Here is a 27,300-nt window from a genome sequence, read left to right on the forward strand (position 1 = left end):
CCGGGGGGGGGCGGCGGCCGCCGCGACGGGGGGCGGCCTCTCCCCGGTGCCGGCCCCGTACTCGGATGGGGAGGTCCGGGTTTTCCGCCCCGGGCGCGGTAACCGGGCCGCGGCGCCGCCAGCGCGGCTCAGGGCGGCCGGGGCTCAGCGCGGCGGCAGGCCCCTCCCGCTCCCCCGCCACGGTGGTACGCGCCGCGCCGGTGTAAACAGGCCGATCATGGGGGCCCCGGCGTCCGCCGCGGGTCCCTCCGCGTCCCTCCCTCCTTCCCCTCCGGGTGCGACCCGGGGGAGGCGGTGCGGGCTCGGGCCTGGCCCGCGGGGCTCACCTGGGGGGCGGCGGCAGGGGCTCCGGGCCGGGCGCTGCGCGGCGGCGGTGTGCGAACGGGCGGGGCGGGGGAGCGGCGGCGGCGGCGGTGGGATAAGAGCGGGACCGCGCGCCCTGACGTAACCCCTTATGTAACAGCGGGGGGTGACCCGCCCCCGCCAGCCCCCTCCCACCACCCCGGGACGGGCGGTGCACCGGGAGGCGGGATGCCCGGGGTGTGTCTGGGGGAGCGGTGCACCGGCGGGAGCCGTGCGGTGCAGAGGGTCCGGTGCACCGGGCGAGGCTGTGTGTGATGCCGCCCGGAGAGTGATGCCCCAGGCACGGTGCGCCGGCAGTATCTCGGTGCACCGGGGAGGGGGGCGGTGCACACGGTGGAGGTGATGACCCGACGGGGAGGTGATGCCGTCAGGGAGGTGATTCCCCGGGGAGGGGGTGGTGCCCGGGATCAGATAAATTCCCGGGACCCGGTATATCCCGAGCTCCGTTGCGCTAGCGGTAGCCGCGCGGTGCTGAACGTTCGGCGCACTGGCGCTATGCAGCCGCACCGGGAAGGGCGGACACACGGCCCGGGGTCGGTTTCACAGCCCCGGCAGCATTCAGGGGCCCCTCCCGGGCGCCGCGCTGACCCCGAGAGTGACGGTGCTCCCGGGGCTCACCGGGGAGGTTCCAGCAGAAAGTTCCCGGGAAAGTGACGCGGTCTGGGGAGGCATCGCCCCGCTGCCCTGCGAGCCGGGACTGAGGGGTTTTGGGGCACTCCAGGCTGGTGTGGGGCGGCGTGGCACCCACAGGGTGACAGTGTGGTGGGACGTGCATTGGCCACCAAGAACGGGACGTGGAGACCGCCCTACGCCGGGCGAGACCGTGGGGCTGCAGTGTGTCGCCCCGGGGTGGCCGTGTCCCCGCGGGATTGGTTTGGTGGCATTTCTCCTGCGAGCAGGTGGGGTGAACCACAGAGGACCCTGTCCCATGCGCCGTCCCCAAATTGCTCTTCACCCCCCAGGCCGTGGGCTTCAAGAGTATCCGTCCACTGCAGGCTGCTCGGGGGTCTCAACCCGGACCTTGCGCTGCTGGTGGCTGGCAACCCCCCGGGCTAGGGGGCTTTGCACGCTGCCATCTCGCTCCCCATGGATTTGGGGAGGGAATGGCGACCCAACTCCGCAAAAGGTACTTTTCAAGCCGCTTCTCCCGCTTTTTCCTGCCCTCCGCGCGGTGCCGTTGGCAGCGGGCACTGCGGCCAGCCAAAGACAGCGTCTGCGGAGCCGCTTCACGGAGAAGCTCTCAAAATTCCCTGATTTTCCACTGCTGAGCCATGTGCCGCTGCCATCACGCAGCCCAGCAGCTCCCGGCTGCGTTACGCAGGTCCCTCCAGGGAAGGGACGGCGACCCCCGGAGCCACAGGCGGCTCCAGCGTGGGGCTGCCCCGCGGTGTCACAGCGCCTGCTGCAGCTCCTGCAAGCGGTTTGACCCCAATTTGTTTTTAAATGGAGCCACTTCGCCTCCCGGGAGGGTGGGCTGCAGGGGCCGTGTCGCAGCCCCGTGCCCCCGGTGCCGCTCCGGACGGCGGCAGTGCCGTGACTCGCCGTGTTTACGTGAGCGCCGCTTCTTTTGCCGGCGGCGAGTGGCACTTGTGCCTCCTGCCCACGCAGGGAGGTCACCGTGCGCCCGCTTTGGCAGCGCCCCCTGCTCCGTGCTCCCTTTGCTGTTGCGATCGCCGGAGGTTCGCTCCGGTGCTGTCGCGTTCGATGAGAGCCTGCGCAGCTCCCGCGGGCGGTTTGGAGTAGACCTCCGGGCTTCGCCCCCGCGGCGTTTCTCCCCACGTTCCACAAAATGCGTCTGAACACCTCCCTCTCCTGTCTACGGCAGGGCCAGGCAGGAGTGCAAACCTTTTAGGAGTTTCTGGAAAAGCCCTGTCCCTGAAGGGCGTAAAGCTGACCGTGCTGGAGGATCCACACCGTAGTGACTGCCTTCCTGGGAATGCTCCCGCCGGCAGCTCTGTGTCGCGGTCCCTCTGCTTGGGGACAGCCCCGGCGGCTGGCAGAGCTTGTCCCACCTGCAGGGACGATTTACCCCATCCCGGAATGGGGAGCCCTGTCTGGTCTGAGGGAGAGTCCTTCGGGAGGACCCTGGGGACGCGGGGACAGAGTGGCAGCGCCGTGTGACGTGAGCTGACATTAACGCCCACCTGCTTCCCGGGTGCCTGGCACGCTCGGCTCCCTCCTCGCCGAGCGCCTTTCACTCAAGTAGTTAAGAAAAGTTAACTTTTCTATTACCGCACAATTCACTTAGCCAGGTATTTAATTACCATTGTCCCAGGGAAATGTCAGTGTGACTCAGAGACACTTTCCCATTAGGAAGAGACAGATGAATTTTAAGTAGAGTTGGTTAAGTGGTGGGAGGGCTGGCTCTCAGCTCCTCTCCCGGGGGACCCTGTCACCCGCCCCCCCACGCCCTGGACCCATGGAGGACCCCCTTACCCAGCTCAGTACATCTGGGACACTTGGCTCTGGGGACAGGAATAACTCGACCTCCCACCCGGAGCACAGGGAAAGAACCTTATTTCAAAGGACTTTTCCCTCTGCGTCCTTTGGGTTTGCTCCATCTCTTAACACACCTCCCTTGTGTGCAATTACCCTGTGTGGGGAAGTGGCTGCACCCCAGGCCGCTGGGTGCATATATACATATTTATATAAAAATAAAGTGTTTCTTGTAGAACTGTGGTGTAGACACCCCACCATGTCTGTGGTGCTCGCACGACCATCAGTCCCAGCAGCAAGAGTTAAACTGCCGGAGGGCTGCCCGAGCCCCTCACCCAGGGTGTTGTGGTCGTTTGCAGCTGCGTTTTGTTCTCAGCTTTGCTCTGTGCCTACGCAGCCCAGCACACCCCGACACAGCGAGGGGAGTGGGTGGCTGCCCTCTGCCCCTGCGGGGCCTGAGCTCCACCTCCCTTTGCTGCAGCTCCAGGGATGGGTTCCTCCGCTGGCCCTGAGGGGGATGCAGGATGCTCTGCCCTTGCCCCCCACCCCGTGCCCTGCTCCCTTGGTCCCTCTGTGCTGGCACAGCCCCAGCCTAGATGAGTTAAATCCACCTCCAAATAAAAGCTGTGGCGTCCCACCTTCTCAGGGAGCAAATGTGGATGGTAATGGAGCTGACCACCATCCCTGATCGAGGACCACAGGCACAGGCTGCCGTGGCTGCTGGGTGCCCAGCAGAGGCTCCCAGCCATGCCCCCACTTCCCTCACTAGTGCTGGGAGGGCTGAGCAAGGGGGCACCAGGTCCAGCAGCTGGTGTTCGAGCTGGGAGAATGATAGGTTGCTGGGAAACATCCCTCTTGAGCTCTGATAAAAATAGCTCCATCTTCAAGGCAAGAGGACTGGCTGTGCTGCCGGCGATGCTGGGGATGTGTCTGCACCCACCAGGGTGTGGGGCAAGATATCCTGTGGGGTCTGCACCTCGGACCCTCATCCCACACCTCTGTCGTGACATGGTGCAGTGGGAGAGTGGTGCATGGGTTTGGGGGCTGCCTGTCATTGCCCCAGTGCTGTTTTCCTTACCCCCAAATCAGACTTGGGAATGTGTGAGAACAGGAATCAGGGCTGAGTGGGGAAAGTGAAGGTCTCTTTGTCCCCCCAGCCAGCTGTCCCTGCCCCTTTGGCTCATCTCTGGGCTTGCCCTTGTGAGGAAGGGGTTCAGGGGGATGTGGGGTTGAGGGGAAGCCCAGTGGGTCTGAGTCCTGGCATTGCAGAGGTGGGGGTTTCTATGCAAAGGATTTTTCACCTGGCAGCAGCTAGGCTGGGTGGGTTAGGACATCCCTTTCTCGGGGTGTGAAGACCCTCTCTCCCTTCCCAGCAGCTTTGGATGGATTCACTTCTCTCCCCGGCATCTCCACGAGGACGATGCCTCTCCCCAACCTGGGGAGTAAGGTGGGGGGAGGTCAGGGCTTCACTTTTCCCCTGCCATCCTTCTTGGGCAGCGTTTGAATTTGGTGTCCAGGGGGTTTCACACCCCCAGCAGCCAAACCCCTCTGGCACGCAGCTGTGCGGGAAGACAGACCCTATCCCGGTCCCCTGCCACTTTTCCTTGTTTGGGACACGCGTTTCGGCCCCGAGGACCCGGGCTAGGCACGATGGATGTCTCGGAGTGATGTATCCGCAGCGCTGGGATGTGCACCCCAGTCCCCGGGGCGGCCGGGGGGCTGCGGGGAGGCCTCGGCGGTGCGGGCGAGCCTGCTCGGAGGTGGCGGTGATGCTGCGGGGCTGATTATTCACAGCTTCCCTCGCCCCGATTGGCTCTGCTGCCGCGCACAGCCGGGCCCCGCCGCAGGAGGAGACTCCGTGGCCATAAAAGCGGGGTGGGAACCAGCGGACGGCGAGTCCGGTGGACAGCCCGGGCAGCACCGTGGGGCCACCCGCCAGTGTGGCCTTGCCACCGATGACTGGCTCAGCCTGACGCCCGTGGAGGGACACCCATCACCCACGACCCGTCCTGACTTGGCGAAGCGGGTGCTCGGCGGGACGGGGAGCAGCGGCAGGTAGGGCTGCCGGGGTTGTCATCCCTCTTCCATTGCGTGGGCACAGCCAGGGGATCTCTCTTGCTCCCCAAAAAGCGACTGTTTAAAAACACCTCCTGAGCCACAGAGCTGAGAGTGGATCGTGGTTGGACTTGTGTGATTTTGGGGGGATTCCACCTGGCTGCAGGTCCTTCTGGTCCCTTGAGTGGTTTCATAGCCCATGAACGGCTGTCCAGAGCTCTGCTGGGGTTCATTTCCGTGCTGATGCCATACCTGTCATCCTGGCAATAGGATCACCCAGGGCTTGGAGGGGCAAAGGGAGTAGGCAGAGAGGATGGGGGGTTCTCTCTCCCCCTTCTTGGCTCAAGCAGCAGTGGTGGCTGCAGTGCTGAGTTTTGAGTGATTCTATTCCAAAAGTTACCAGCTTTTTTGAGAAGCCTTGTCCTGATGGTGTTTCCAGGAAATTTTTAGAGGTGAGGAAAGGATCTGCTGGAAGGTTGAGTGTTCTTTCCCACCAGAAATATGTGCAGGATCCAAACCTGTGGAGTTGGACCTGTGTGGGAGGAGGGATCTGCTCAGTCTGGGAGAGCTGTTCACATCCTTCATTAGGTATAATCACAGGTTAATCAAGACGGGGTCAGTCTCTGCTGTCCGGCACACTCAGTCCTGATTCCTCATCCATCCTTGGGTCACCAGGTCTTTAACTGGCCCTTGGGTGCATGGATGCAACTTGGGGGTTTTCCAAAGCAAAACCTGGTCTCTGAAGACTCGGGTGGAAATGGGGCAGGGAAGGAGGGGGCATCGGCAGGCACCCTGCACAGGTAGAATATCCTGAGAGTGTCCACAGAGGCTGGGACTCAGTGCTGGCATTGCCAGACCCTGCCACGATCCTTCCGAGGTGTTCCTGCAGGAGGGATGGCTCTGGAGCTTTGGCCTCCTCCAGGTAAAGCAGGATGGAGCTCGAACTCCGCTTTTCTTCTTCCTCCCTTTGTGTTCTTTTCGCTTTTTCTTCCCTGCTGCTTCTTTCTTCTTTTGTCCAAAGCCCTTTGTTTTCTTCCCTTTTTCCTGCTCCCATTTTCCAGTCCTCCTTATCCCAGCCTCAGGAGCAGGCAGAGCACTGCCGGGACATGTGTGGCACCACCTGGACACGGTACGTTTGCAGTGGAGTGCCTCAAGGTGTCCTTGGCCACGCAGTGCCCGGAGAATTGCAGCTCCCCCGAGTGCCATGAAACCCTCTATCTGCAGTAGGGTGACAGGGATGGGACACACCATGCTCAGAATACCAGCGATCTGAGCTGTGCAGTGTCAGACGAACAGGCAGCTTGTTCCCAGCAAGGGAACATCCCCGGCGCGGTCCCTGCGCGCTGTTCCGGCGGCACCCACGGGGAAACCGGCAGCAGAGGAGCACGGCAGGGGCAAGGGAGGGGAAGGGGGTGGGAAAAGGTTATTTTTGGGAGCTTCCTTTCCCCTAGTGCTGCAGCTGGCACCTACCTGTGCGGCTGGCGTGTTCTCGCTCCTCGGTGCTGTCTCGGTGGCCCTGAGGCAATAAGGGACTCTCTCTGTGTCTCAGCGGCGAGGGCTGGCTGAGGTCCCACCGTGCCCCTGCCATCCCGGGCAGCTGCCACCCTGGTCCCTGTCGCGCTGCCAGGGCACTGGGGAGATGCACGGAGCTGGTGGCCGTGCAGCCGAGGAATGCAGACAGCTCGACACACGATGGTGCAGATAATTCAAATTAAATTTTAATCTAGCATGAATTAATACTGTGGCATTAACATTTCTTCATCAGTACCAATTACTGTACATTAGCAGCTACTGCTGGAGAGCACAATAGTCTGTAATATGCGTCATTAATGTGTAACAGATCCCTCTGGGTCATGCCTTCCCACCCTAGATAAAAGCAGCAACAGAGGCAGGCAGGGGTTTGCAGCCAGTGCACCCCTTTGGGGCTATCATGATCCCGGTGGCACTGTGATCCTGTGGCACTGCAGCTGGGGTTGGCACTGACCCCTCCAGCCTCACCTGGGCTCTGGCTGAGCACTGCCACCCCCAGAGCCCCTCTCCCAGCTGAGCACAGTGTCCTCATCCACAGAGGCCAGAGGCTCCATCACGGCTCCCAAACGGCTGGAGGATGGCGCTCGTGGTTTGCAGGTAGGCTTGAACCCAAAATCCAGCTTTTTCCACCTCTCTCCTGATGCACCAGCCCAGCAGACTTGGTGGGTGGGAGGGAGGGGAGATGAGGCTGCACTGGTGTGGGGTACAGGAGCCTGGGATGAGTCCACAGTGGGCCATGGCATCCCCCATTCTCTGCCCACCACAGCTGTTTGCTGTGGTTCTTTTCCCCAAGGCCAAGGGGAAGAGTTGGTGATTCATCACCCTGTGCCACGCAGACGTGGCAATCACAACATCGCAGAAAAACCCAATGCTAGGGAGAAGAGGGACTTTTCTTTCTAATGGTATGGTAAGAAAGATGGAGACAATAGATGGAATGGAATCAGGATGAGATGGAATGCGATGGTGGTCCTGCCCACAGTGACTTGGTGGCCCCCAGGGACTGGCTGTGGCTCAGGGCTTGCACCAAGGACCAGGGTAAGGGATCACATCCTGTGGTATCCTTGCCTGGAGCAGCACCCGGAGGTGAGTGATATGGGAACAGGCACAGGTCCCTGTGTATGTCCACAGGAGCAGCCCCAGGTGGAGGTGGTAGGTGCCCAGTGCCTGTGGAGTGATGGACCCCAGAGCTGGCACAGGGATGGTGATGGGATCTGTGTTCTCCCCCTCTCCAGGCAGCATCTGCAGGGCGAGATGGCACGGTGGGCACTGGCAATGGCGCTGTGCCTGTCCCTGTCTGCGGTGGCATCTGCTGACTGTGTCACTGAGTGCTCCCTCTGTGCAGCCCAGACCCATGGCGCTGAGAACAGCGTCCGGCCCCTGGTGAGTGCCAGCCCTGCATGGACATGAGCCTGGGGGCCACAGCAGTGGAGTGTCACGGGTGCATGGTGGCAGAGCTGGGTGGCACCCAGTGTGGTGGTCATGGGTACCCAGGGTGCTGGGGATGTACAAACTTTGGCTCCCCAGTGAGCTGACCCCTGGGCTTGGGGTGGGGACACCCCCAGAGTGGGGTGGAAAGAAGGCAGGGGGTCACCCCAAGCACACGGGGCCACTGCAGCCACTGTCTTGCAGATGTGTCTGTGGGAATGCCAGGGCTCCTTGTCACCCGGCCCCGAGTGGGAGATGTGCAGGAAGGCGCTGACCCTCCTAGCCCCGCTGGTGGCCCTGGCCGAAGGGACAGACTCGTCCCCACAGGAGGTGGAGCAGGATGAGGCGGAGCCAGAGCAGGACCCGGGCCCCGCGGAGCTGCCACTGGCTCCGGCCAAGCGCTATGGGGGCTTCATGAAGATGATGTCCAAGGGGAAGCTGCTGTCCCTGCTCCGCGAGAACGCTCACACCAAGGGCGGCCTCAGCAAGAAGTTCGGCGGCTTCAGCCGCAAGCCAGGGGAGCGAGCAGCCCCCGAGGACTACCCGGGGCCGGCAGGTGATGGGGACGAGGAGCCCACGGGTGCCGGGGCCGAGGAGCAGGAGCTGCACAAGCGCTACGGGGGCTTCATGCGCCGCATCCGGCCCAAGCTGAAGTGGGACAATCAGAAGCGCTACGGGGGCTTCCTGCGGCGGCAGTTCAAGGTGATCACGCGGTCGGACGAGGACCCCAGCGCCTACTCAGGGGAGGTCTTGGACCTATAGAGCCAGGTGTGGGATGGCAGTGCCACGGTCCCCACACTGCCATCGCCCCCAGCCCTGTCCCCTGACCAGCCCGGTGCGGCTGCTGTCACCCCTGCCTCATTCCCCCAGGGAACCATGGGTCCCATCCCCAGTTGTCCCTCTCTGGTTCACCTGCTCATCCTGTGCAGGGAGGGGACAGTACCACCCCTCCAGCTGCTGGCGGTGTGGCTGTGGCCCAGCCCAGGCTTCCCAGAAGTGTATTGCTGGGGACACCTATCCTCCATCCTCTTGTGGTTGCCAAAGCACAGCAGGCTCCAGAAACCATCACAGCTGAGGTACAGGGCAGTGGCCTCTGAGCACCAGGAAGGATGAGCCAGGGCAGGATCAGGGAGCGGCTCCCGTGGCCAGGGGCAGAGGTGGCTGGTGGAACCACAGCACCATCACCAGGTGCTCAAGTGGTGCTGAGCCCAGCCCCTACTCCCCTCCCTGAGCCTCTCACCATGTCCCACTAATCCCAGCACCCACCTGGTGCCCCTGGGCTCCCCCTCCAAGAACGACTCCAGAGGCAGGGTCAGCCCCACACCCCGACACCCAACTCTCCCCCCGCAGTCAATAAAAGGCAGATGCCAACGAAGCTGAAGCCTGGGCAGCAACTTCCCTTTGGAGTGTCCATGTAGCCCACACAACAGCTCCTGGCTCCAGTGAGTCACAGTTCATGTCCCAGACACAGCCGAGCCACCAGCACCGGGTTGGGAAAGGAGGGCATGCAGAGGACTGGCACACTCAGCTGACCCACAGCACAGCCTGCAGCCAGCACCCAGCCTGTTTGCAGCCCAGTTTGGGCACTCCAGCTCAGCTCCCTGCACCTAAAGATGCAGCAGGGCCAGCACCTGGTCAGTCCTTGCCTGTGAGGTGCACTGCTCCTCTCCCTCATGGTGCCATGGGGAACCAGCCCCATAGGTCTCATCGCAGTCTTGAGCTCCTGCCTTCCTCTTCTCTCCCTCCAGGGCACCCTCCAGGGCTGTGCAGGATGAATCCCCCTCTCCTCCTCACTGCAGGACACACAGACCCCCACCCCACCCTGAACCCCCAGTACTGGTGACAAGGTGACCTCCCTGAGCACAGGGACACACCAATGTGCGGGAGCAGCACAGGACTTTTCACTTTTATTATAAAAATATCTTGCAAGCAAAAAGAAAAAAAAAAAAAACAACAAAAACAACCCAAAAAGAAGTCTGTACAAGCAGTCACATTGCTCCCAAAGCACCCCCAAGGACCCCAGGTCCCCTCAGCCCCCCACATTTCCACCACTACAGGAGCCAACACAGGGTGAGATCCCACACGGTGACACAGGTGGTGGGCACATGGAAGACATTTGTCCCCATAGGTGAGCTGAGGGGAGCCTGCCTGGCCCCCAAGACAGAACTGTGGAAGGGCATAGAAGTCTGTTATAAACTCTGTAGGGTTTGGGGGTTTTTTTACTGAGGCCTCGGTCTTAATTTTGCACATCTTATTCTAGTGTTAAGTACACAGCAGTACACCCACGTACAACACAGAACATTGGGGGTTTCAGCTCTAAAAATTAACAGTTACATGTCAAACAGTCAAAACATGTTACACGGTACCTGCAGGGAGCTCCCGGGGGGAGCCAGGCTGGGAGGGCACCTCAGCCAGGCTGGGGGGACCCTCGCACGCTTTGTACAAGCCTGGGGCAGTGCTGGTGGGTCCCAGTGCAGGGCAAGGCTGTGCACAGGACGATGATGATGAGGAGGATGCTCAGTGCTGGGCAGCCAGACCTGGAGCCCCCCTGGACGGCAGGATGGGGGCCTTGGCTCAATGGCCTGCCAGCCTCTTGGCCTTGGGGCGAGACGGAGGTCCCGCAGAAGGGACACTTGGGAAGAGAGGCGGACACTTCGGTCCTTCCTTTAAAGCCAGAGTTTGGTGTCCAGGCGTGGTGGCAGAGCCCCAGAAGGCAGTGTGGGGGCCCTGCTGGTCCTGGGGAGCCGTGGGCCAGGCAGTGGCATCCCCATGAGAGCTGGTGTGGAGGCACTGTACCTGTCCCCTCAGCCCAGCCAGAGCTTCCTAAGGAGCTGCTGCTCCGCTGGCTCAATCTGCTTGTGGGCAAACCTGGCACACTGAGGTTGAGCAAACCCCAACGGGGGGTCCTGAAGGGATGGAGCTGGCAGCCCCAAGACCAAACTGCCCCCAAAAATCATGTGTCTCTCTGGATGGGAGAAGACCCCCACAAGTATTGCGGGCTCCATTTCCATCCTAAAACACAAGGTACCGCAGTGCATCTTCACTCCCAGTGCTTCCAAGAGAACAGTCTCGGGGAGAAGCAGAGCTCCTCCCTGCAGGACAGGGAGTCCCAGCAGCCCCTGCTCACTTCCTGGGGATCTGGACGCTGGCATACTCAGAGCCGGCCTCCTCGGGGCGTGGGGCTGGCCGCTTGGGCGCCTTGCTGAGGTGCACCATGTCCAGGTCAGCGTAGGTGAGGTTGTCGTCGCCGTTGGGCGCCTGGTTGGTCTGGATGCAGGCGTACTCTGACTGCTGGCTCATCTCCACCATCCGGCGGATGGTCTTCCTCTCCTTGTCAAAGTTCAGGTCCGCGTAGGTCAGGTTGTTGGGGTCGGATTCCTGTATGAGGCACCAAGAGTTCCTCCTCTGGGAACAGCCCCTGTACCCACTCATGCACCAACCCACAGCCCCCATGCTGGAGTCAATCCCACTGCAGCTCAGCCCGGGACACTTCAGGCCCTGCTTGTAGAGGGGGGAACAATGCCAGCAGCCACCACCCTGCAGCCATGCTCCACACCAAGCTACAGCTTCAAATCAAGAGCCACCCCTGTCACCCTGTCCTGGCTTTAGAGCCACTGCTACAATTCCACTGCCATCACTGAAGCCACTCCATCACCCCATCCCAGCAAGGCCAGCCTGCCCAAGTGATGCCCACATGGGAGCTGGCGGAGTATGGGTGGGATGGACAGATTGCTGCTGATCACGACTTTACTCATAGCTGCATCACCAAATGCAAAACAACTCCACAAATAGCCCGGCTGGCTACAGCACAGCTGGTTCTCCAGGCAGCACAAACCCAGACATTACTGGGAGGAAAAGGAGAAGGAACAGGAGGAGGAGGAAGAAGGAGGGTGAAAGCAGAAAAGATTCTGGGAAGTGGTTACCCTCTTCCTAGGGTAGCTTCTCTTCCACCTCCAGCCACAGAGTGGAGACACTGAGATGCTTCACTGGGGAACCACCACCCTCCACTGGTGAGACTGAGATGTTTCACTGGGGAACCACCACCCTCCACTGGAGACACCAAGAAGTTTCACTGGAGAACCATCACCCTCCATTCCCATCCCCAGTGCCTCCCCCAGCCACTCTCCCTCCCGAGTCCCAGGATGACCCACCTGGGTTGTGGCCTCACTGCTTTTCTCTGGCTCATGTAACCTGGAAGGAAGGACAAAACCAGTCAGATGAACGGAGCATCCTGTTGCCTCTTCCCTTGTGATGGAGCAGCTGGGAAGGTCAGATGCAAGCCAAGGTCCTTGTAGCTGCACTCAGCAAGACAGGTCCTGAGCACTGGCTCCTTTGCTGGTCCAGCTCTGCTAGCCAGAGACCAGCTCCCACCTGCCTGCTCAGCCCCATCACAAGCCAAAAATCACCACAAGCACAGAACCCCAGCCAGGGAGATGGGCAGAGCCTGTACTCCTGCCTCCCCTTTGACAAGTTTTGGGGATACAGCTCTGTCCCAAACCTGAGGGATTCTGTGGGCTGGAGGTGTCCAGCTCAGAGCTCCCACAGGTTACCCAGAGGCTAGAAAAGATCTGCACTCACCTGGCAGATGGCGAGCTTTTACCTGCTGGAAGAGAAGTAGTTTAGGAAAGAAATAATTCAGGAAACAAGACAAATGCCCCATTTCCCCGGGCACAGAGAACACATGCAGAGACTGCTTCAAGGACAAGGACACATCTTTTCCCAGAGGCAACTGCCTGCAATTCCCTGGAGTTTCACTCCATTTCTTCCAGGACTATTCCTGGGGGAGCACAGGAGGTGCAGGGCAGGGTCAGACCAGGCAGAACTTTCCCTGCAGCCTGCAAACAACCTGGGCAGCTCTATCCATCACCCCACTGGGCAGGAGCTGCAGCCACACTGCCAGGAATTATTGTCCAATGGGGCAAAGCGAAACCCATGTGAAAGATAAGAAAAAGGGGGTTTGGAGTAGCTGTTTCCCTGCCACACACTCAGCTCCCTTACCCTTGATCTGCTTTGCCCGGATGAGGTACAGAATTGCAGCAACCAGCAGGGCCAGCACGGTGCAGACCACACCCACCACGACGTAGATGAGCAAATTGTCTGAAACATCAATGAAAAAGTCACCATGGCCCAAGAACATGGTACTTCCCAGTCCCCTCAGCCTCACAGCTGGGATTGGCCCAGTGATGCATGAAGCACCAAGGAGGACAGCTCGGTGCCTGCCACCATCTCATCCCCCAGCCCCCTGATAGGGAGATTTGGTTGTTCAACTAGATTTTGAAGAGCCTTTGAGCTTCCTCAGGGGGTGACACCACACAACCACCTTGGCAAGCACCCCATCCCAGTAGCTCTGACGCACCCTTATCCATCTGGAACCCCTTGCTCAGTCCTTCCTGGGCCGGGTTGGAGATCCACAGGCTGGCTGAGTAGCTGACAGGGGCCTGGGCATCATGTACTACCACACAGGTGACAATCGACCCGTTCTTCTCCTCCATCGCTTGCACTTCCACCTGGCTTCTCAGCTCGAACAAGCCACGGGGGAGCACTGATGCCCGGGAGGCATTCTTCACCTTTATTTCAGTCCCATTCTCCAGCCAGGAAACAGACAAGTTTGCTGGGTAAAACTCCTTCACGAGGCAGGTGAAGGTCACGGTCTTGTTCACATCAACAGGGCTCGGCTCAGCGCGCACTTCGACACTGGGAGGAACTGGGAAGAGAGACAGCACTTAGTGCTTGGTGCCCCTGGCTCTGCTGCCCCAGGGACCCCCCATCCTCCTCCCAGGGACCCTAGCCCCACAGGAGCAGGACACCCCAGCACGAGTCCCTCAGACCTCACCTCTCAGCACTCTGCTGAGCTGGTACATCCCACGCAGAGGGGATTGCAGAGTGGAGTGCCGCACCTCACAGGTGAGCTGCGAGCCAACATCATCCTTCTGCAGAGTCACCATCACTGTGCTGGACATGTTGTAGGAATTCCCCTTCCATTCAGTGACCTTGGGCGCCTGAGCCACCATGGGGTCTCTGTTCTTGAACCATTTCACTCTAATTTCTTCAGGAAAGAACCCTCCAGTTGTGCAGGTGAAAGGCACTGACTGCTGTGGCCCTGCTCTCTGCTCTGGCCCAGACACGAGTGGGGGGCTGGGTTTGGCTGTGGGGAGAAGCACGAGGCTGTCAGACCAGGCTCTGTGCCCCTGCCCGGCCTGGGTCTGCCAGGAGCAGAATCTCGTACAAGGGCACAGGCATGGCCCATGGGATCCTCTCCTGGACCAGCCCCTGAACTCCTTCCCCATCCCTGCTCACCCTGAGCAGAGCCCACTGTGCTGGGCTGGGCTGGTTCCCACCAGGAGCTGCTCTGGGAGCCCCACTCACCTTGCACAGACACCACTGTGCCATTTCCATGCCAAAAGACCTCATCTTCACCACCGAGGACCTTGATGAACTTCACGCAGTAATAGGTGCCCATGTCCTCAGGCTGAACGTTCCCAATGCGGATGGTGAAGTCTGTGGGAGACTCAACCACTGCTCTCGTCACACGGGGGTTGGGATTCTTTTCTCTCTGGTCATAGATGGTCCTGTTCCCACTGCCCCAGCCCTTCAGCCACCTCACGGCACCAACTGCAGCACTTCCAGAGATGGTGCAGTTCAGGGTGAGCGTCTCCCCTGCTGTCACTGACACCTTGTCCTGGGGCTGCTGCAGCTTGAAGTCCTGATCCGCCTGGGCACCCACACCTGTAGAAAAAACAGACTAAGTCTTGCCTGGCACTGCACATCCAGACTCCCCACTGTTCTCCCAGCCTTGGGACAGGCTGAGCCCCCCACTCAGTTCGTGGGGACCATGGGTGACAGGGCTGTGGCCACAGACACAGTGCTCTGCCCACAGGGCTCAGCAGCAGAGCTGGACAGAGCTTTGCTTGGTGACTGTGCTGTGCTCCGTACGGCTAAATCATGGAGCAAATCCCAGCTGCCCACACCTCCAACATGCTGGGCTGCCTCCCACAGCCACCTGGCTTTGTCAACCAGGAGAAAGAAGGGCACAAAACAAGGTGCTCCACAGAGCCAGCTCCCATTACCAATATGACACTGCATTTTCTGCCCTGAATCTGTCCTATTTCTGTGTGGAATCCCAGCCCTGGTGATTCCAGCTGAGCACAGCCAACCCCCACCACCAATGCCAGCCAAGCACTGTTCCTGCTCACCAGCAGCCACAGGGAGTCATCACCTTCAGAGCATCTGCACACCACTTGTCCCTAATCCAGCTGCCTGCGCTGCACCTCCCTGCACAGACAGACAGTGACATCCCAGATCACCCCCACTACACATCCATGGGTTACCCAGGGGTTAATTTTATCAGCTCTTCCCACACCAGCATAGTTATTGCAACCAAACTCACTAAGATTTCAATCTTTGTCACTGCTTAAAGGAACATTTTTTAAAGCCACATGGGAGAGAAGTGGGGCAACCACTTAAATCCACCTGCTGGTAACAGGTGGCAGTGGCACCCAGAATTGGTGTCATGGTCACACAGAGACCACTGCGTTTGAGCAGGTAACTGAGCAGCCTGGGGAGCACATGGACCAGCACTCCACATCTTTCACACCAGAATCATGGAATCACAGAATCTTTTAGGTTGGAAAAGCTCCTAGATCACAGAGTCCAACCATTAAGCCAGCACTGCCAAGGCCACAACCAAACCATGACCCCAAGTGCCAAATCCATACATCTTTTAAATCCCTCCAGGGATGGTGACCCCACCACTGCCCTGGACAGCTCTCTTTCCCTTTCAGTGAATAACTTCTCCCCAATATCCAACCTAAACCTCCCCTGGTACAACTTGAAGCCATTTCCTCCTGTCCTGTTACTTATTATTTGGAAGAAGAGAATGACCTCCACCTGGCTTCAGCCTCCTTTCAGGGAAACCCAGGACAGTAACTTCTGCCAAGGCTTCCTTTTGGACACAGCAGGATAATCTCTGGCTGGATGCTCCCAGGAGGACCTGCTGTAGGACAAGCTGCTCTGATCCCTCTGGCCACAGCTGGCTCTCACAGAGACCAGAGTTGATTTTTGGCAGCTGTTAATCCCTCCTGACTCACAGCGGTATGTGCCGTACCCACAGATGTTCTCACTGTTCCACCATGTGTGGAATTACTCGATCTCTACAGCCAGAATTACCAGAAGCAGTTTCTCCAGACTGCCCCAGTTAAAGGCTTTTCACCCAGGGCATCAGTCTGCAGCATCCTCAGCCAAAACCTTCAGCCCTTGGTGTTTCCCTTTGAAGGCGTGTCAGGGTTAATGCAGGAGCAGCATTCAACACCAGAACAAGTTTTTCCCATAAAACAAGCAGAGGGACAGAGTTGGTTTGTGTTATGACCAGATGAGTCATTCACCCTGAGCCTTGGTCCTGCACACCAGCAGTGGCACTCTGGGCTCCTGCAAGGCAACCCCATGCTTCTCAGGTGACACCCAAATTGTGGGGAGCAGCCCTGGAGCAGAGACCTCATGTGCTGAGCACAGCACCAATGCAGGGCAAACACCACTGGATGCACTGCTGTGGCATCCCCTGAACTTCTCCATCTCCTGAACTTCTCCATCACCCACTGCCTCCAACAGACCTTTTGCAAGAAATAGTTGAGAAACGCTCAGAGGAAGTTCAGAAACACAGAAGAACCATCACATCGTCCATCTCTCACTGAACCACTGCATGAGGATGCGGCACAAGCAGGGACAGGGCTGCCACAGGCACAAGGACTGGCAGCCCCAGCCAGCAACTGCAAAGACCCCACAGCCCTTCCACATACCCAGGGGGGCCATAATGCCAAGTTCTGGCTCCACCAAACTTGGCAAACAAAGCTCAATAGCAGGCATCACTCAGTACAGCAAGGGACACTGGCCCTGTACGTGGCCACGGGAGCAGAGGCTCAGGGCAAGCCCCCTCCCCACCACACACTCTGTGCCCTGTGATGAGTGTGTTACACACTGCTCCCCTCTGCAATCCTCTGTAAAAACAACTTCTAAGGAGTGGTGACCCCCGTGTCCCCTTGAGGGTCCCCTGCACTGGGTAGAACTGCCTGCACCACCCCACACAGCCCGACACGAGCGAGCTGAGCGCCTCCTCTTCATCCTCCCTCTCTCCATCTGCCAACTCCCCACGAGGCACATGGTGTGCTGAGAGGGAAAGCTGGGAAAGTGCCTGCTTTGGGGGTCCAGATCTGACCTCAACACCAGAGAGTGGTCAGGGTGGGCACTGCTCAGCTCCCACGCTCATTTCGTGGTTGCAGTGATGGTCTCAGAGGAATGTCCACAGAAGCACCGGGATGTTGAGCCGAGCATGGCTGGGTGCCCTGCCTGTGGTTGGCTGCCATGCCTGGTTTGCAGTACAGGCTCCTCACTGCCGTGGCACAAGGGTCCTGCCTTCCTGGGACCACAGGGATTTATCCCTGCAAGCAGCAGGGATCTCTCCCAGGGTCCAGATTTGCAGCCAAATGTGGATGGTCTGTATGCATTCCATGTCACCGAGCCTGCATTTTCTCCTCACTGGGGCAGCAGTGTGCGAGCGCCCTTGCCTGCCTCCCATGCCCATGGATTAGCAGGCACAGAGCATGCTGCTGTCCAGGGATAGGATGCAAGGTGCTTTCCTGACTGCTACTGCTCCCAGAGGATTGAGGGGAAAAAAGGGCTTCACGCTGCCGGCAGCGCTGCCTGTCTGGAGGCTTCACTGGCAGCTCTCGGTCACTGCAGAAAACACTGTGAGGCTCCAGGCAGCCCCTCAGATAAGATTAAAATGGGGGTTTTGGATATTTTTCCATGTGTTCTAAACTGCTGCTTCAGAGACCCTCACCTAGCTCTGCTCAGATCACCCCATTCAGGGATTTCTGATCTCTGACACACAAGCTCCAGCCCTGAGCCACCACAGGAACACCCCACCAAGACCTGCTCACACCTCCTGGCCAAGAAGCAGGAGTCCCAGTGAGACCTGGCTTCACCTCCTGCTTGCATCCAACACCCCACACCAGGACCAACCTGACCCCTCCCCACTCAGAACAACCCCAACCCCCTGCAGCAGCTCACAGCAATGTCCCCCCCCTCCACCCTGATGGGAAAACACAAAGGGGAAGTTGGCAGAAAACCCCAGAATATGCAAGTTAGAAAATGCAAAGTTTCCACCAAAGCTCCTTTCCTCTTTCTCCCTGAACACAGCTTCTCCTCACATGCAGCACATGCCTCCCCTCTCCTTCCCCTTTTAAAGGGGACCAAGGAGCGTGGCCAAGCTCCCTCTCAGCAGCTCACGACGTGCTTGTGCACCAGGAGTGGGATGTTGGAGGTCTTCACACCACAAACACATGGGACACCACAATTTCTCACCATTTCCCTGCTTCTCACCTGCTGCCTAATGACACTTTTTTCTTAGACTTGGATTTCAAACCACCTGGAACTGGAACACGATCCTCTTGCCCCCAAGATCATGGGGCATTTAGGTGCCCTGACCCTGTAATCTGTTCTATCCTACACTCCAGAATTAGCCAAGGGTTTTAGAGCCCTGAAAAGCATCACCTGACATTTCCCACGTAGGTGGGAGCACCCTCGCAGTGAGACCCAGAGCACTTCCAGCCCAGAGCAGAGGCAGGAGCACGATCTGGCAGAGCCTGCCTCCTTCCCGTTATTCAGTTTAATTTGGGAGCAAAATAATCCCAGCTCTCGCTGCAGTGCAAGTTTTCCATGTCGGTGACACATTTTTTTCTATATTCCACCTTTTGAAGTATTTGATATTGAACAGATTGCAAGAGGCCGGGGTTTAATTCAGGAGAGGCTGCTTGGATGCTTCCTGGTAAAAATAGATTTTTTTCCTCTGAAGGAGCTGGGGAAGGAGCTCCAGGATAGCTGTGTGCTCCAGAAACAACGTGCAGCTGGTCAGTGGCATCCAAAGCCCCACGGTCACTCACTGAAGGAACAGGCCGATGGGCAAGGGAACCCCAAAATAATCCTTCTGGAATTTCACCTGCAGCAGGGCTGCCAGGGGCGGAAACTAACAGGTGCTGCCTATAAAAGGCCTGGAATCTGCTGTTTAGGGAAGGCAAGGAGAGCCCTGGGGATAGCTGTCGAGCCCTGAGCAGACCCCGGGGCACTCAGGGAGGCTTGTAGTAAAGGCTGTGTTTTACATCCATGACATCAGAGGAAGCCTTGGCTCCCACGCAGCCACCATTTCCAAGCTCCCCTCCTCCAGCATCAGCAGAAATTCATCCCAAGAGCCAGAGCCTCAGAAGCAAACTGAATTCCCCTTTGGAAAAGGCTCTAGGAAGAACAGCTGAAGCCCTCTGTGGAGACACACTGGCATGGAAGGGCTCTGCAGGGCACATTTTCTCAACGGGGCTTTGCTGTCTGGTTTCCCATATCGCTGCCTTTGCCCCACAGGAAGGTCTCCTCCAGGACCTTTCCTTTTCCCCTTCACTTCTGCAGAAGCTGTCAGAACAGCCGGCAGTGGGAGCCTGGGCCAACTCTGCTGGAGTTCAGCTTAGTTTGAGCCATGGCCCAGGCGGGATTCACCATATGGAAAAGAAAGATCCGCACGTTTGTGCCTAAAATCAAGGATGCAAACCACTTCACAACCCAGGGCTTTTCACCCCAGGGTGGCTCTTTTCCCACGGCTGGCTCAGAGAAATGGGGCTCTTACTCCAAGACCACATTTAATTAAGTTCAGGAGCTTTGCTGGAGCCATTCTTTCATGCAGGAAATCGCAGTGGCTCACTGTGAAGCCGCGCTCACCGCCAAAGCCTTCTTGGCTCTCAGCAGCCGGAGTTTTCAGTTTGGGGCCAACACTTCTCAGTTGTGATCAGGCAACTCAAAGCGAGGAGTGTTGTGCTGAAAGCATTTGCTTTCTGCCCAAGTTTGCATCCAACTCTTTGCCCAACTAAAGCTTTGATGGTAAATATCTCAATGGGCTTGGGAGAATCTGGGTTTCCCCTGCGGAACCTAGGCTGGGCGGCTTGCAGTAGGATCTGGCTGGAATTGGAATAGACCAGGCAAAAAGCTCAGCAGCAAAATGCTTCTGAAGATATATCGCTACTGCCACAGGTTTGCCTCAAAAGCCCTGTCCCTCCCTTGGCAGGAAGGAGAGAGATTCCTTCGAAATCACCCAAAACGAAACACCCTAGAAAGGAAACATCCTTGAAAGCAGCAGTCACCACAGGGCTTCGTTCCTGGTGGGATGAGAGACTTCCCACTGCTGGTAAGGGAAGGGAAACAGCCAAGAACAGTACACGCTGACTGGTCCTTTGCTGTGTCCCCCAGCTTTTATAAGGGACTGGTGGAGCCCCAAGAAGGGCTGGGTCACCCTGAACCTGAGGTGACACAGGGCTAGGTGGCACAGGGTACCTGGAGGTGTTGCAATCCCACCGCTTCAGTGCCCAACAGCTGAACAGAGAGAGAGCCCACAGTGGGGTGAAGCAGGGGGGTAGCAAGAAAAACAAGTTCCTGGCAGAGAAGGCAGGCAGCCCTCACCAGAGCCTCCCCATGCCTGCTCCACTACCATCTCCAAGTGGGAATTCGGGTTGCTTGCTGAGATTTGCCTCACCCATAGCTGGCAGGGAAGGGGAATGCCTGCCTGCCTTGAAGTTTGGCTCGAGAGGAGCCGCCGGGCGAGGGCCCCGCGGGAGCCCCTCGGCCATCGCCGCGCTCTAGGTCACCGCAGGAAAGGTCAAACCAACCGTGCGCGGAGAGGCGGCGTCATGTCGGTACCGGAGGTGTGCGGGAGCGGGGAGAGGCGAGCACTGGGGAAAACGCAGGACAGGGCATGGAGGGAAACGGGGCGGGAAAAAAGGGGGAAAACAGTAGAGCGGGGAGAGGAGCTGGGTGGGAGGGAAAGGGGGAAAACAGGGCAGAGGAGCAGGAGGGAAAAAAGGGGGAGAACAGGGCAAAGCAGAGGAGTGAAGCAGCGCGAGAAAGGGGAGAACAGGGCAAAGCAGGGTGGGAGGCAAAAGAGGAAAACAGAGCAAAGCAGAGAAGAGGAGCCCGGTGGGAAAGAAGAGGGCAGAGCAAGGGAGCAGGATGAGAGGGGAAGGGGGAAGAGGGCAAGGAGAAGAGCTGGGAGTCAGGCAGGAGCCATGGCTTACCGGGCAGGGCGAGCAGCAGCAGGCAGGGCAGTGCCCAGGCGGTGCGGCCGGAATCCCGGGGATGCGACTCCATCGGTGCGGGGAGCGGAGCCCGCGGCTTCACAGCGCGGCCCCGCGCCCGGCTCGGCGGCTGGGTTTGGTAAATAAGACAAATTAAAAAAAAATTAAAAAGAAAAAGAAAAAAGGGGGGAAAAACCGCAGAACTGCAGCTGGCGAAGGAAATCGCTCTTCTCAGCCCCAAAATGAGGAAGGAGGCCGGGCTCCCCCCTTTCCCCCCCCGCGGCGGGCGGGCAGCGCACACGCACGCACCGACACGGAGGACCCGCGGCCCCGCCGCCGCCCGTGGGCACCGGACCGGGCTCGGGGCGCCGCGGCGGGGCCCCGGGCGGGCGCGTGCCCCGGTGCCGCGCGGAGCCGCCTCCCCCCCGCCGCCGCGCCGCCTCCGTTGCCGTGGTACCGGGGAGGGACGGAGCTGGCCCCGGCTTAGAGACCCCCTCGGGCTCCCAGCAGCCCCGGTTCTGCGCCGCTTCCCCCCGTGGCGGGGGCGAAGGCAGCCCCGCCCGCCCCGGGGCAGAGTCCTCCGGTCAACCCGGTGTGCGTCTGCCTTAAGGTGGGCCGGGAGAGGACCCCCGGGACCGGCCGCCAGCAGCTCCGGTGTGCCCTGTCCCTCTCGGTCGGGGCAGAGGGAGGGGGGCTCCGTGGCCCCAGGGCTGCGGGGATGGGGTTGGGGGTTCCCTCACTCGCCACACGCTGCCAGTGTAGCCACCGCTTCGGCACGGCCTCAGTACACAGCCCAGCATCCCTGAGCTGGGGTTGGGGTGCAGGAGCACACAGCCTTGGGGGTCCTGAACACCCAGGGGCCACCCGGGGCTGAGCCAGGACAGCCCGTGGCAGAGGCACAAGCAGCACGCAGCCTTGGGGTCCCAGCTGCCCAGGGACATCCCAGGGGACCGCAGAGGGTTGAGCTGTGACAGGCCATGGCAGAGGCACGGGTGGTGTTTTGCAGGTGCCACAGGGACAGGTCAGCTTGGCCCACCAGGGTCAGGGCCAGGAGAGGACACTGGTGCAGGACAAACAGGCGGAGGGTGGCTGGGGAGGGAGAGGAAATTCCTGCACAGCACGCTGGGAGAATGGGGACATCCCTGTCATGTCCCCTCTGTGGGAGCCCGAAGCAAGGAGAAGAGAGAGCCTGAGGACAAGACAGCTGTAATGGTAGACAGGGCTGAGGAGGAGGAGGAGAGTGTCACAATGTCAGCATCCATGGGATTCATGTCTCTGCACCACCCTGCTTCTCCCTGACACAAAGTCCTTCCCAGGGGAGCTGCAAGGACACATTCTCCACTGCCTGTACCTGTCACAGCTTCTCCCATCCCCGTGGGCACTTCAGCCAGGCCGGGCCAGGCACCTAGGATAGCAGGTGCAATGCTGGCAGCTCCTGGCACCACCCCACTGTCCCCTCTACCCTCCCAGGGGTGGGTTAGATGCTGCAGAGCAGGAGCTCCCAGCCCACCAAGCATCACCTGCAGTATCCCCAGCAGCACAGATCACACCAACCACTCTCCCACACCGGGCAGGGTCCCCGAGGACAGCACCGGGTGAAGTACTGGAGGACCCGCTGCTGGCTCCCCCCTCCTCCCCTCGCAGCCGCCAGGGCTGTCGGTTTTATTTAGAGCCTCGCACAAACAGAGCCGAGATATCTGAAGTGACTTGGCACCATCAATCTGCGCACGGCGTCCGCCCACGCATCCCCAGCCCCGCCAGCCTCCCCCTCAGCCCCAGCTACGCCCATGGGGCACATCCAGCCTTAATTTAGTGCTGCTGGGAGCCGGGACCAGCTCCCCAGGCTTCTGCATTCACCTCCCTCTGGGATCCCCCTGCAGCTGGAGGCTGCACTCAAGGGCTGTGGCCAGTGCTGCTCCCACTGGAAAAACATTTGTGGCCAGCACTGCCCCTGGGAAACCCAGCACAGCCATCATTTCCTTTCACACAGGTGTCCAGAGTGGCCAGCAAGGAGCAGGGATCCAGAGGAGCCCTTGGATTTGTCCTTTTGCACATGGCAGTAGTTCTTTTTAACAGGGATGGGACATGGGGATACCTCACTACAGTCCACAGGCTCCTCACAAGAAGAAGCAGAGGGCAGGTGCTGAATTCTGCTCTCTGGTGACCAGGGATAAGACCTGAGGAAACTGCATGAAGCTCTGTCAGGGGAGTTTGAGTTTAGCTATTAGGAAAAGGTTCTTCACCCAGAGGGTGTTTGGGTACTGGGACTCCCTAGGTCAGTCATCACAGCCCTAAGCCTGCCGCAGCTCAAAGAGCACTTGGACAATGCTCTGCAGCACAGGGTAGGATTGTTGGAATGTCCTGTGCTGGGACAGGAGTTGGACTCTATGATCCTTGTGCGTCAGGATATTCAGCTCAGGATATTCCACGGGATTAGTGGTGGTTTATGGAAACCCTGCACTGCACCACCATGAGCAGTGCATCCCACCCAGCCCAAGTCCAGAAGAAGGGAGCCTCGGGGTAAGTGGTGCCGAGCAGGAGGGAAAATGCCAGGGACACACTGCCACCGTTCACAGCCACCTTTCCTGGTTATTTTTACGTGGAAGCACAGTTCCTGAAGGCCTGGTTGGCTTCAGCCTGTCTGGGCTGTTCTCCTTCTCGTTGCTGAAGGTTCAGACAACCTGTTCAGAGGCGATTACAGAGCAGAGCCAGCCTGCACACAAGCAGCAGCCACCGCAGAGCGCTCAGGAAGGGAAGTTAGAGCTTAAAAAAGCTCTGCAAGTGAAGGTAGCGCGCAGAGCAGATGGTGCGACGCGAGCTTCCCGGGAAGAGCTGCTATTGCTCCCATTAGGAAGCATATGGGCAGGCTCAGCTGCCTCCCCTCCTACCCATGGCCCTTCCACTCAGCATCACAGGGGCCCTGCTCCAACAGCAGAGGTTTGGAGGATACACCCTGGGAGGACAGCCCCTGCCCTGCGTCAGGCAGGGAACCCAGGGAAGAGGAGGGTTTGGCTCCTAGGAGGGAGAACGAGACAATGCAAAATTTTGGATGTGCAACTCCACCATCATCATCCTCCTCCCTCCGTACAGAACACCCACAGTGAGCAGGAGGCTGTGGTGCTGCTTGGCAGGGCAGGCAGTGCTGCCAGGCTCTCCATGCTGCCAGCGGGCACCCAGGCTGCGCTCGCTCTGCAGCATCTCCGTGCTTCAGCTCAAAATCCCTGCTCCTGCAGGGAGAATTCCAGAGACCCCAGAGGATTCCGGAGCTCGGCTCTCCCTGGCCCCAGGAACTGGGCAGCAGCCAGCATGGGGACAGGGCAGCGTTTCAGAAGAGCTTTTCAAGAATAAAGTTGATTTTCACAGCTTTGAGGAACTCACATCACGCTGCCAGCACCTGTTTGGGGAAGGCATGTGCTCCGTGTGGTGGAGCTGGGCCAGGCTCAGCCACCCCCGCAGGTTTGGGTGCTGGCTGGGGGCTGGGCAGAGGTCTGCAACCCTTCCCTATTCCCAGCCAGGACCACAGGCTCAATGTGCTTTTTGCATTCCTTCATTTCCAGCTGGGCAGCTCTGCATGGACAGCAGGATCTGCTCCCTCCCCAAGAGGAGGTGGGGATCCCTCCATACACAGGGACCCCCAGCCAGGGCAACAGCACTCCATCCCTTGCCAGAGCCTGGCAGCACCCAACGGGAACAATTACAGCTGTGCCAGGGTGATCCCAGTGGAAAGTCCTGCAGCACTGGTTTTGCCCAGACTGTTCTTTCATCCCTTAATCAGCTGCCTGTCTGATCCTCTCCCAGCCCTGATGGCCCCCAGGTGCAGCAGTGGCTCACTTGGCTGGAGGGGCTTCACAGGGGATGGAGATGGGAGAGGTTCCACTCTCTGCCCTGCAGGGCCAAACCTGGGCCTGTTAATTAGTGAATGAATCACATTTCACTAATGGAGTTGAGTGCAATCATTCCCTGCCTGGGACTTTGTCCATCCTGACCCCCACTCCAGCACAGGATGGCACAGTAGAAGTACCAATAGCCTGACTGAGTAGCCACATCACACCAGGACACAGCAGTTGCCCCAGAAGGCTCAGTCCACCCTCAAAACCCAAACCAATCGAGGGATAAGTAGAAAAAGACACCGATACTTTGGACATCATTCTGGAAAGTACTCCAAACTCAGCATCCAGCAGTGCTCTTTTGGGGCTGTGGGCACAGAGCCATTCCCAAGCACCGGTGAACAGCCAGCACTTGTGGGAGCTCTCTACAATAATGACTCAATGATCTTAGAGGTCTTTTCTAACCTCAAAGATTCCTTGATAAACCCAAATAACACAGCAGTGAACACGTGGAGCTGCAGGGACTCACTGTCCTGGGGAAGCTCAGAGCCATCCTGGCCCAGTCCCAGCCCCAAGCACTTCCCAGCCCAGACCCAGCACCCTGAAAAGTGCTGCTTTCACTGCTCACCACAACAAAACACCCTGTGGGACCACATCAGAGCACCTGGCCCACACAAGGTCTGTTCTGGCACCCACAAGACAGTGCAGCCTCCATGCAGCCAGAGAGCAGCACATTCACCCCTCTACCCTCTGGTTTTAAAACCAAATTTCAAGACCCCTCCAGAAGATCCAGGTGGACACATCCTACAGCCCTCCCCCTGCAGGCTTCAGTCAGCACCCAAAGAGGGCTTTCAGCTGGGAGAAAAACACGCAAATGTCTCCTGAAGCGGGGAGCACCAATTACACTGCTGATATTTAGGGCTTCCAGCCCTAACAAATGGAGCTGCAGCTTCATTAGGTACCTTGCCAATTTAAGCCGAGACATCCAGTACAGGGGAAGCTTAAATTAGTTTATCTCATCTTAACTTATAACAAGCAATATGTTAACGTGGGGATGGTTTTCATGGACTGTGACCCAGGGAAGGGGCAGCCAGAGCCCTCCAAATAGTGATTTAAGAAGCAGGGGTTATGTATCCTACCTGTATCCTCACACTCCTGTGATAGCATCCACCACCATGAGCACCTGCAGATGGGGAAGGGGTGCACCCAATCACCCCCTTATATGGGAGAAGTCCTGGAGAGGGTGATGAGCCACAGGGGCCTCGGTAAGGCTGTGATTGCCAGAAGAAAGGTGAGGGTGGGCTGTGGAGGATGCCCTGTGAGCAGCCTGAACATGGGCTTTGCCTCTCACCTTTTGAGGGGGCTCATGGGAGCTGCCTGCAATTGTTTTGACCAAGCTTTTATTGGGTGATTTAGAAGTTACAGCTGAGTTATTTCAGCTCTCTCCTGTCTTTGTTAGAGCTCTCAGGCCCAGTTGGTGCAGATTGTGTAGGGAGATGAGTGGGGATGAGGTGAGGTGCTACCTGGCATGGGGGATTTTCTGAGGAGACCCCTCTGTGCATACTGACCAGACCCACCGCCTGTTTCTGCCCTCTCTTTAGGGACCAGGGCTCCAAATCACAGCCCACTTAATTTTAGTGTCCCTCTGCCACTGGATTAATCCACAGCACTGCCAGGATCAGCTGTTTCCCTCCAAGCCCCTGAAATGACTTTCAGGGAGGATGAGGGAAGGATAGAGCACTGCCTGCCCACGCTGGGCTTTGCTGGGCTGGAGTGATGCTCTGAGCACCCTGATGGCATTCACACACTGTCACCCTGGGCTTCAGCAGTGGCAGCAGAGCTCAGACAGTGTCAGACCACCCACCACCATCAGAATGTCCACCACTGTCTGCCAAGCAAGAAGGAAAACCAACGGGCTGCAGCTGGGACTGTATCCACAGTGCAGCTCACCCATCCCGAGGCTGTGCTGTGCTCCCAGGCTGCTGCCACCCACAGTGGTGCCCTTTGGGACACTGCAAACCGGGTGACTTGGCCGGGCTTCCTTAATGCAGCCCAGCACACTCACCCTCTGGATGGGGGAATTCCTCATGGCTGTGTCAGAGCAGGAAAGGTGGTTTATATCCTGTGCCTGGCCTGGAAACGGCCCTGGCTGACCTGAGGTGAGGAGTTTTAGGGTAAAACTGCTGACAGGCTGGGAAAACCCGGCAGTGGGGTCAGCTGGGAAGGACAGGGCTGGCAGTGCTGGCGCCTGTGCCCGGCGAGGTGCCGCGAGGGCTGGCAGGGCTGTGCTGACCTTTGCTGGCAGACAGGATCCTGCCCCTTGCCCCAGAGAAGGGTTTGCACGCTGCTGTGGGTCTGCAACACACGCACAGACCCGGGACTGAGCTGCACAGGAAGTGGTGGAGTGACCATTTGTGGAAGTGTTCATAAAACATGTAATGTGGCGCTTGGGGACATGGGTTAGTGGTGGGCTTGGCAATGCTGGGGGAGCAGTTGGACTTGGTCTGAGAGGGCTTTTTCAACCTCAACTGATGACAGGGACAAGGGCACAAGAGAGCCCCCAC

The 27,300-nt window shown here is 58.8% G+C and overlaps 2 protein-coding genes across 9 annotated transcripts; one reads left to right on the forward strand and one right to left on the reverse strand.

Annotated features, from left to right (window-relative positions):
• The first annotated feature begins 4 nt into the window (after positions 1 to 4).
• On the forward strand, positions 5 to 9,190 carry PDYN (prodynorphin). 3 transcript variants are annotated; one of them, XM_085079085.1, is made up of 4 exons: positions 4,716 to 4,854; positions 6,923 to 6,981; positions 7,617 to 7,764; positions 8,014 to 9,190. In XM_085079085.1, the coding sequence occupies exons 2-4, from the start codon at positions 6,962 to 6,964 to the stop codon at positions 8,569 to 8,571; spliced, it is 726 nt and encodes a 241-aa protein (XP_084935211.1). In that variant the 5' UTR covers positions 4,716 to 4,854; positions 6,923 to 6,961; the 3' UTR covers positions 8,572 to 9,190. The 3 variants fall into 3 exon arrangements, with proteins under 3 accessions (XP_084935209.1, XP_084935211.1, XP_084935210.1); XM_085079083.1 differs by lacking the exon at positions 6,923 to 6,981 and having other exon boundaries at positions 5 to 4,854; XM_085079084.1 differs by having other exon boundaries at positions 6,923 to 7,764.
• Positions 9,191 to 9,688: 498 nt separating this feature from the next.
• Positions 9,689 to 26,925, reverse strand: LOC146428662 (tyrosine-protein phosphatase non-receptor type substrate 1-like). Of its 6 annotated transcripts, none has more exons than XM_085079075.1 (9): positions 26,802 to 26,925; positions 20,910 to 21,039; positions 14,176 to 14,535; positions 13,643 to 13,954; positions 13,166 to 13,513; positions 12,808 to 12,906; positions 12,388 to 12,412; positions 11,961 to 12,000; positions 9,689 to 11,187 (listed from the first exon to the last, which is right to left on the reverse strand). In XM_085079075.1, the coding sequence occupies exons 1-9, from the start codon at positions 26,823 to 26,825 to the stop codon at positions 10,933 to 10,935; spliced, it is 1,593 nt and encodes a 530-aa protein (XP_084935201.1). In that variant the 5' UTR covers positions 26,826 to 26,925; the 3' UTR covers positions 9,689 to 10,932. The 6 variants fall into 6 exon arrangements, with proteins under 6 accessions (XP_084935201.1, XP_084935202.1, XP_084935204.1 ...); XM_085079076.1 differs by having other exon boundaries at positions 12,388 to 12,409; positions 26,802 to 26,924; XM_085079078.1 differs by lacking the exon at positions 26,802 to 26,925 and adding an exon at positions 25,876 to 26,090.
• Between the last annotated feature and the right edge of the window lie 375 nt (positions 26,926 to 27,300).

The sequence above is a fragment of the Lichenostomus cassidix genome, chromosome 20 (genome assembly GCF_008360975.1).
Source record: "Lichenostomus cassidix isolate B80296 chromosome 20, HeHo_3.0, whole genome shotgun sequence".
Taxonomy (NCBI): Eukaryota; Metazoa; Chordata; class Aves; order Passeriformes; family Meliphagidae; genus Lichenostomus; species Lichenostomus cassidix.